This window comes from Myotis brandtii, unplaced genomic scaffold, assembly GCF_000412655.1.
Source record: "Myotis brandtii unplaced genomic scaffold, ASM41265v1 scaffold547, whole genome shotgun sequence".
NCBI lineage: Eukaryota > Metazoa > Chordata > Mammalia > Chiroptera > Vespertilionidae > Myotis > Myotis brandtii.
The window spans coordinates 1,398,450-1,408,214 of NW_005370024.1; the positions used below are offsets into that span (position 1 = coordinate 1,398,450).

A 9,765-nucleotide genomic window follows, 5' to 3' on the forward strand; every position below is an offset into this window, starting at 1 on the left:
TGCATATATCCTTTCTGATTGGTGTTTCTGGTTTCTTGGGATATATGCCTAGAAGTGGGTTCACAGGGTCAAATGGGAGTTCCATTTTTAACTTCTTGAGGAAACTCCATACTGTCTTCCATAGTGGCTGCACCAGTCTGCATTCCCACCAGCAGTGCACGAGTGTTCCCTTTTCTCCGCATCCTCTCCCAGGTGTACTTTTTTATTCTCTCAGGGGTCCAGTAGGATGGGTCCTGTTGTTCCAAATGACAAGTGAGGAAACTGGAAACTGAGGCTCAGAGAGACTCAGGGCCTTGCTTTCAAACACATACTTTTATATGTCTTCGAACTCACCCATAGAAACCAGCTCTCAGCTGCGGCTCTCAGCTCCGGCTCTCAGCTCTGAATCTTAGCGGACAGAGATCGTTCTTGTGAAAACAGGCCAGAGGAACACGGCATGCCTGGCTCTCATGCATTCGTGGCTCTGGCTCAGAGTCTGCCTGTGTTTCTTTCCCCCTCAGATCATGGAGGAAATCTCAGCCTGCAAACCTGTGGCCACTGCTTTCGATTCTGCTTTTGACGTCTTTCTGTGCAACTACGTTACCAAACCCATGGTGAGAATTACACCTTTCAAAATAAGGACAGGCGACAACCTCATTATCTTTGATTCTCCTCCCCCCAGGATTGTACTACACACTGTAACATAAAATAGTTTTCTGCTCAGGTGTGTTACATTTAAGACCTAAAACTAAAACGGAAATGAATATGTTCTTGTACCTAATTCACTAGAAAAGTCCAAGACTTAGCTGTGATTCTTCGTTTCTTACTAGAACGGTGTTCACAGAAGGTAGGAGACCCTCGTGAAGAAAACTATTTGTCCAGAATAGTTGGAAAGGAATAGTCATTGGTGGCTTTGGGTGGTTGTCATTTAACCCAAGCTGCCTTTGCCTCACGGTGGACTGGGGAGGACTGCTCTAGAGTTGCCTACAGGACTAGCCTAAGGCACAGGATGAATACTTGAACCTCTCCTGGGACCTGGCGGGTTGTAGATTCACAAAGCAGGACACATGTAAGACCCTGTCTGGGCACACACAGCATCATCTGATGGTGCAGCTGATTCGGTTCTGATTGCTGAGCAAGTTTAAACAACGTTGGCTGTCAAAGTCAGTGGTGTGGCCGTGGCAGACTGAGGCTGACACCCTCCAGAAGCCCCAGCCAATGCTGCCATGCGGGAGGAAGGGCTCGATGTTATGAGACATGACTTCAGACTTTTCAAGAAAAGACATGAATCCAGATTTCTCTATGAAATCTGACTTGGGGATATTGGCAACTATTTAAAAAAATACTTTAACATTGCTTTTTAGACAAAACAGGATTGAATCCAGCTTACCAGCTACCTTAAATATTGGTTCAATTAAACATGGGCCATTTGTTGCCCTGATGGAGTAGCTCAGTTGGTTACTAGTAGAGCATCGTCCTGATACACCAAGGTTGTGGGTTCAGTCCTCAGTCAGGGCACATGCAAGAACCAACCAATATGTAGGTGGATAGTCCTAGCTGGTTTGGCTCAGCGGACAGAGCATCGGCCTGCAAACCAAAGGGGATGTACCAGTCAAAGGCACGTACCCGGACCAGATTTGGGGGGGGCGGGTGTACAGGAGGCACCTAATTGATGTGTTTCTCTCATATCAATATTTCTCTTTGTCTTTCCATCTCTCTTGCACTCTCTCTAAAAATCAATGGAAAAATACCTTTGGGTAAGGATTTAAAAAATGAAAAAAATGTAGGTGGATAGGTGGAACAACAAATCAATGTTTCTCTCTTCCCCCCTCCCTTCCTCTTTCTCTCTAGAGTCATAAAAGTTAAAAAAAATAAACATGGACTGTTTGTTGAGAACCTAGTACACACTAGGCATTGCTACGTCTTCTTCACACAGTAATGTCATAGGGTGAGGATGCTGCTGTCCACGGTTCAGAGGCGGGACAAAGCCCAGAGAGGTTCTAGTCACTGTAACATCAGAACAACTCACCAAGGGGACTGGAGCCCCTGCCTGTGGCTGTCCATGCTGCATCCTTGGCAGCACAGTGGGCTGGCTCACAGCTATTTTGCATGTCCTAGAAGTCAACCTGGCTCCCTCACTTACCCTCTCTGTTACTTTTTCTTCAAGCTTTTTAAAAAGAGTTAATGAATTATAATAATTTGTAGCATGTTACCCGGTGGCTGGCTCCTATCAAGTTCACCAGTGGGTTTCAATGAATGAAATTAGAACTCATTTCTAAAAACTGCAAAATAGAATTCTTTTCCCCAAGTAACTGTTGTTTCCCATTTCCCATCTTCATGCATGTAATCCTCCCGGTTTTCTCCTTTTCCCTAGAATTTGTTTTGGTTTGGCATAGGAAAAGCTACCATACTGCTACTTCCGGCTATAATTATTGCTGTGAAGCTAGCCAAGTACTATCGGAGGATGGACTCGGAGGATGTCTACGAAGAGTAAGTAGGAGCAGGCGACTTGCAGAGGCTGGGGGTCACTTCCTCTGCTGCTGCCCACACAGAGATTGCTAAAGACGAGCTCTGATGAGATGAAACTTGTTTCTTTTTCTTTTCTTTTTTTTTTTTTTTAATTACTGGGTCATCTCTGTTCAGATATTTTCTTTGTACCAACTTTCTCGGGCTTGATTTAACTATTTTTTCCCTGCTTGCTTACTCTCCTCAGCTTCCTTAACCAGCCTTCTTATTTCTTGTTTGCAGTTCTGTCTCGGGGACTTGGCACTTGACTTTGTAGCTGTTTTCACTAGTTTGCATTTCGACCCTGTGGTCTGCCCTTCACTCTGAGTTCTGCGACCTTGTACACTTCATTTTCACATCACTCATCTCCTTCTCAACCTGTATTTCTCCTGAACTGGTTCTGTCAACATCATATTAGACTAAAAACGTGGGGCGGGGGGTACAGCTGTTGAGCTATGATAGTAATTTAAAAGAAATAATTGTACTTTTTTTTGTATTTTATAGTGATGAAAATATACCCATGAAAAAGTAAGCCTTTTCTTTTTTTAAACCATGTTCTTAGCATGGGACTGGGTGGGTGGGGGGTCTTTATTATTATGCAATGGACTTTTTAAGCTAAATTAATAATGTCTTAAAATTACATAACAACAATTGATATGTCCAGATAAAAATAAATGCCGAAGGCTCTTAAAAATGAGGACTGGCATATGGATGCTGAAGAAATACTTGCTGAATTAATGAAAAGTGTATGTTAAATGCAAATATATAAAACAGTTGCTTTAATATTTGGTTCTTAAAGGGAGCACATTTGCCTTTGTAGATTTAACAAGTGGTCACATGACCGTTTATATGTTGTCTCTGTAATCCATGATGTCACTACTTCGTCTTAGAGATAATGCGGTGTTTGGGGGATGTTTGTTTGTGTTGCAGTATGTACAGGTCAGCCTCTAACCCTCTATGAGCAAAGCTGGTGAACAGATCCAACTGCACGGTTCTCGGTCTGCAGCGTCTCCAAGTATTGGAAGAGAAACCGCCCTTTAGGAGTTTACAGATTCGGTGGTAGCGTCCGAAACATGCCCTCATGGGCCCAGGGCACAAAGTGTGCCCCTGCTTTCCACCTTTCGAAGTGGGGCTTTCACCATCTGAGTCTTCCCTAAGAGTTTAAATGTGTAACACATTCATTCATTTTCAGTTTAGCCTTTGGAACCAGACATGAATTTTGTCACATTTCATTGCACAGAAAGTTAGACTTGTAGTTGGAAGAAGTTCACAAATAGCAGATATGAGTGTGAACAATAAAAGAATGGTTTCCAAAATATGACTCCAATCTTGTTATTGAAAAAAACCCTTCTTATTTCAATATCTTCTTCTTGAAAAAATAGTTACCATTTAAGGCACTGTATTATTTTTTTAGGGTGGCTATAACAAAGTGTATAAAATGAGTGGCTTAAAGCAACAGGAATGCATTCTCTCTTGGTTATGGAGATCTGAAGTCTGAAATCAACATGCGATCAGAGTTGGTTTCCCCTAGAGGGCCCAAGGGAATCCATGCCCGTCTCTGAGAGTCTGATGATTGCAGGCAGTCCATGGCGTTCCTTGGCTTGTGGACTTAGCACTCTGATTTCTGCCTCTCCCTTCACATTTGTTTCTTATGAAGGCCCTGTGCCTTTCACCTGCCCCCTCATATAATCCTCAGCACATCTCTATGAGGTCAGCAGTTGTATTCCTATTGATAAACTAAGTGCCTGAAGCTGACAGAGGCGAGTGATCCAACATCACACAGCCCTTAAGTGTCCAGGTAAGAAGAGGATCCAAGTCCCCCATCCCACGGCTCCTGGTTCCTAGTACATGGACAGCAGAGGCTAGGGTGGGTTTGGCACAGACCATTTCCTAACGTTTCAATCTAAAACCCCCAGATAGGTATCCAGTGTTTTCTGATGATGAAATGCAATGTGAATCAGCACTGTTCAAAGTGTGGCCTGAGGGCACAAAGCAACTGGATCACGTGGGGAGCTCTAGAAATACTAATTCTTGGATTCCAACCCAGACACACTGAGGGTGAGGCCCAGGAATGTGTATTTCTTAAAATATATTTTTATTGATTTCAGAGAGGAAGAGAGAGGGAGAGAGAGAGAGAAACATCAATGATGAGAATCATTGATTGGCTGCCTCCTGCAACCCCCACACTGGGTATCGAGCCATAACCTGGGCATGTGCCCAGACCGGGAATAGAACCATGACCTCCTGGTTCATGGTCAATGCTCAACCACTGAGCCACGCTGGCTGGGCAGGAATGTGTATTTTAATAAGCTTTTCAGATGAGTCCAAAACACAGTATACTTGGCCAAGCTATATTGCAAATCACCAAAAAGGACAGGTCTTGGTCTATAGCCCAGGAAATGCGACTATGCCCCATCACAAACAATGGATTGCTGCAAAGCAGCCTGTGTCTATTTAACCCAAGGGTCCTCAAACTTTTTAAACAGGGGGCCAGTTCACTGTCCCTCAGACCGTTGGAGGGCCGGACTATAGTTTTAAAAAAAACTATGAACAAATTCCTATGCACACTGCACATATCTTACTTTGAAGTAAAAAAACAAAACGGGAACAAATACAATATTTGTATTTGCATGTGGCCCGCGGGCCGTAGTTTGAGGACCCCTGATTTAACCTCTGCAGGAGGGAAGGCAGAAGGCAGAGCCAGTCCTGAGAGTATGTCCAGGGCTAACCACCAGTCCCAAAGCTGACCATCAGTTTGAAACGTCTGTCTCCACTTTTCTCCTCCCATGTAGGGGCTCCTACAGGCCCTCCTGCCTTTCCTGAACTGCTGCCAGCACCCCCCTAGGTCTGATCAGTGATTTTCACCACGTATCTATTCTAAATGAGCATTTATTGCATTGCTGTCTCCCAGCTAGATCGCTAACACTTGTGCACAAAGCTCCTGTCTTGATTTCCTTTGGTTCCCCACCATGTGTTAGAAGAAAAATGGACCTCAGTTCAATATGGCTCTCCCTTGAGAAGCAACGTGAGCTCCCTTAGCCTCATCACCTCTTGTAAATGGGGCGAGGATATCTATTCTAAATGAGCATTTATTTCATTGCTGTCTCCCAGCTAGATCGCTAACACTTGTGCACAAAGCTCCTGTCTTGATTTCCTTTGGTTCCCCACCATGTGTTAGAGGAAAAATGGACCTCAGTTCAATATGGCTCTCCCTTGAGAAGCAACGTGAGCTCCCTTAGCCTCATCACCTCTTGTAAATGGGGCGAGGATTGCCCTCACCTCATTGGATGGGTGTTATGATTAGCATGATGCCTGGCACTGATAGACTCAAAGTGGAGCCCATGTCACTCACCCATGGTAGGCTTTCAATAAATAGCAGATCAAGTTTCCTTGTGAGGCAGTGAACTCCTTGTCAGTAGGGCTTCAAGCAAAGGCTTGTCAGCCTACATGTGTGATGTCCAGAAGGGGAGTCTCCATTTGGTTCCAAAAGAAAAGGAAAGGGAATAGGTAGAGTAGGAGCATCTCTGTCTGCCACTTGGACAAGAATGGCACTGACAGAATCTGTCTGAGGTAACTATTTTTGGAACTCTGGTATCTAGTAAAGGCTTGCAAATTCCAGGGGAAGGCTTGCATGGTAAATGATTAACTTTGCTCAATTTCAACCCTTAGCTCTGCAGCTCCTACCCATCCCTGACCCTAGTCCATGGGTTTCCAGAGTAGCTTGCACACAGACTTTGAGTGCCAGGATGGGTGGTGAGGACCCTGTCGCTCACCTATGAGAGATGTGTGTTCGAATCACTGATTGCTGCTTCCCATCACAGAGGTGCACACACTGAAGTAGGCAGCCGCTGCCGCAGCCCCTCTGAGAACCAGCTGCTATAATGCTCACACATCTGGCTATGTAGATAGTCCACAACACTGCCCAAACGGTCTATCCAGCGATCAGACCAGCAACACGATCTATCCCAGTCACGCTTTCAAAGTCCTCTCTACCTCTTGCTGATGTCACCAGCTGAGAACGAGAGGGAACATGAAATGTCTGTTGAACGGCATGTTCATCAGCCCTTTGCCAGGAATGGTGTGATGTCATATGGCTGTAATTGACCCTGACAGCCAGAAATATGGCAGAGCTCAGTCTCAAGTGCTACTTTGGTGTGGCCCAAATCTGTCACACCTGCTACCCAGGCAAATTTGTTACAAACTGTGGTCAGTTTATACACAGGGCTCAATAACACCTAGATGAGGCACATATTATCTCCTGTCCCCAAATAGTCCAACTTAGTCTGGGCTTCCCTTTGGTCATATGACTTTTCCTTTACTGTCTCAGGAATCAATATTTGAGCCTCAGTCCTTAGTTCCCCCAAGAATTGACTTGGGTGGCTGACCCCAGATCTGCTCAGGACTCAACACCCCTGTTTTCATATGAGTCAGAATCTGCTCCTAAGCTGCTGTCCCCTGCTCTCCCTTGGAGCCTATTAGCAGATATCATCAATATAGTCACCACCTGGAAAGAAGGCTCGTGCCACTATTTTACCATCCACTGGTGGCAAATGGAAGAATTTAGGACAGTGTTTGCAGGTCCAGGTGATCTTCCAGGCAAACTGATCTTTGATATTTTGTGCCAAAGAGATTGAGAAAAAAATATTAGCCATGCCCAGGACAGAAAACTACCAAAATGTGTAAACAATTTAGCTACAGTCACAAAGTCTAGCAAGATTGGGATTATAGAGGCAACAACTGAATTTTGTTGGTGATATTCCACCGTGGAAACAACCATTTGGCTTTAGGTGAAGCAGAAATAACTTTCCAGCCCTAGCCGGTTTGGCTCAGTGTATAGAGCATCAGCCTGCGGACTCAAGGGTCCCAGGTTCGATTCTGGTCAAGGGCACATGCCCAGGTTGCAGGCTCGGTCCCCAGTGGGGGGTGTGCAGGAGGCAGCCAATCAATGATCCCCTTTCCTCGTTGATGTTTTTTATCTCTTCCCTCCCTTCCTCTCTGAAATCAATTATATATATATATACCCCTAAATTGGGGCTTTGTTGTTATAGCAACTGGCATCACCCAGCTAATACATTCCACTACTTTAGAGGCTATAGGACCTAGTCAATGACACATACCCTGTCTGAGCTCATGTAGGCACTCAGTCAATATTTGTCAAATTAATTGAATTTATACTTTTAAACTGATTGCATTGAACTATACCATCATCCCTAATACATATCCTCCTCTCACATTCAATGACCTAAAGATTATTTGAATGTTGGGCCAATTTGGGCACTGGGCCAATTGCTGACCTTTTCAACAACCATCCCACTCCCTGCAGGAAGGATTTAAGAAATTCCTGAGTGCCCTAACCGGTTTGGCTCAGTGGATAGAGCGTCAGCCTGCGGACTGAAGGGTCCCGGGTTCGATTCCGGTCAAGGGCATGTACCTTGGTTGTGGGCACATCCCCAGTAGGGGGTGTGTAGGAGGCAGTTGATCGATGTTTCTCTCTCATTGATGTTTCTAACTCTCTATCCCTCTCCCTTCCTCTCTGTGAAAAATCAATAAAATATATTTTTTTAAAAAAGAAATTCCTGAGAGATGCACCTGGCTCAATTAGATGACCCCACCTTGAGCACCGTAGCCTTTCCTCCCACATAGTCATTACCTGTATATTGTCATGGTTGACATCCTTGTCTTCCCCCCTGTTGTCTGCCTTCTCTTTGAGGGCAAGGATCATGTCTCCTTGGCTGCATTCCAGTCCATTACAGAAAGACCCTGGGACATGCTCATTGCTTCATGAGTGCTCTTTAAATGAATAGAAGAATGAATGAATGACAGCAGAATGAAAGATTGCATGCAGAATAAATGAGTCTGGTTAGAGGCCACCCCAGTTCCTCTGGTAGTCTTCTCCTGCCTCCCTCACTTCCCCTAAATAGCCCACAACATGTGCTAGTCTTTTCCTCTCTGGGCCTGGTGCCATTCTCCCTGGATTCCCTCCCAGGCCTTTGTAGAGCTTGTTTCTGGTGCCTTTCATGTACTCATCTTCACCTCCTCATATGACAGAAGTAGCAAGTCACAAGCTGACGTGAGTGGTGACTTGCAACATTGACAGAGAAAAAGAACCACTTTTCCAACTTTCTAGGGTGGCAACCAGCACTCTTGATAAAGAACATAAGTTAGAGACTGAAAATTCCAAAAGGACACTCTTCAATGTTTTCTTCTGCCCCAAATATGGAGGTGGTGAGCATGCACATGTGTGATGTATGTAAGTGCATGTTTGTGTGTGTGTGTATAGAGGGGCATAGCCATCTGTGTGCTTCAGAATTTTATCCAAAAGGAGCAGATATCTTTAAATCATGTCTAACCTGTTTCACAATGATTTCCTTTTTAAAAGAGATATGAAAAACCTGGAGATGATCAATGAACTTACCTTGTATGATTCCAACCATATGGCATTCTGGAAGAGGCATAACTATGGAGACAGGAAAAAGATCAGTGATTACCAGGGGTTAGAAAGAGGGGACAAGCACAGATGATTTTTAGGACAGTGAAAATACTCTCGATGACACTATGATGGTGAGTATATGTCATTGTACATTTGTGACTATCCACAGATTGAACAACACCAAGAGTGAACTCTTGGAAGAAACATGGACTTTGTGTAATTGTGGTATGTCAGGAAGGCTCATCCCCTGCTACAACTGTACCACTCTGGTGGACAATGGAGACAAGGTGGAAAGCAGTGTCAATGAGCAGCAGGGGATGGGGGTGGGGTGTACTTTCTTTACTTTCTGCTCAATTGCGCTGGAAACCAAAAACCATTCTTAAATATAAAGTTTAGAAATGATTTTTAAAATAACATTAGATAAAAAGTAAGGAAGTCTAAACAAAATATGGACTCGAGTAATAATTATCAACAGAGAGGTTACCAACAGGGAATCCTGGGTGAGATGTGGGGCAGCGTAACTACTAGTATCTTGAAAATATTTTGTAAAACCAATAAAAAAAAATATATATATATATCTCCTATATAATAAAAGAGAAACATGGTAATTAGCCGTACGGCCGCTACCCTTCCCATTGGCTAATCAGTGGGTATATGCAAATTAACTGACAACCAAGATGGCGGCCGGCAGCCAGGCAGCTTGAAGCTAACAGGGAGGCTTGCTTGCTCCAGTGACTGCGGACTCCAACCTTCCCCGCCTGACTTGCTGGCCTCTCAGCTGCAACTCTAAGCAACTATGTTGCAAATATAGAAGCTAAACAAAACCCTAGAAACCGGCTTTCAGTCAGCCG

At 44.4% G+C, this 9,765-nt stretch overlaps 1 protein-coding gene across 3 annotated transcripts in view; it reads left to right on the forward strand.

The window, feature by feature from the left end:
* Nucleotides 1-4,283, forward strand: part of PROM1 (prominin 1) — a 53,020-nt gene extending 48,737 nt beyond the window's left edge. Inside the window, exons 21-24 of one of the 3 annotated variants that reach the window (XM_014549331.1) lie at nucleotides 501-593; nucleotides 2,354-2,469; nucleotides 2,989-3,012; nucleotides 3,415-4,283. In XM_014549331.1, the coding sequence (XP_014404817.1) occupies nucleotides 501-593; nucleotides 2,354-2,469; nucleotides 2,989-3,012; nucleotides 3,415-3,445 (264 nt within the window). In that variant the 3' untranslated portion in view covers nucleotides 3,446-4,283. Of the gene's footprint in view, nucleotides 1-500; nucleotides 594-2,353; nucleotides 2,470-2,727; nucleotides 2,953-2,988; nucleotides 3,013-3,414 lie in introns of those variants that run through there. The other 2 variants (XM_014549333.1, XM_014549332.1) reach the window with 2 other exon arrangements.
* The last annotated feature ends 5,482 nt before the right edge of the window (nucleotides 4,284-9,765 follow it).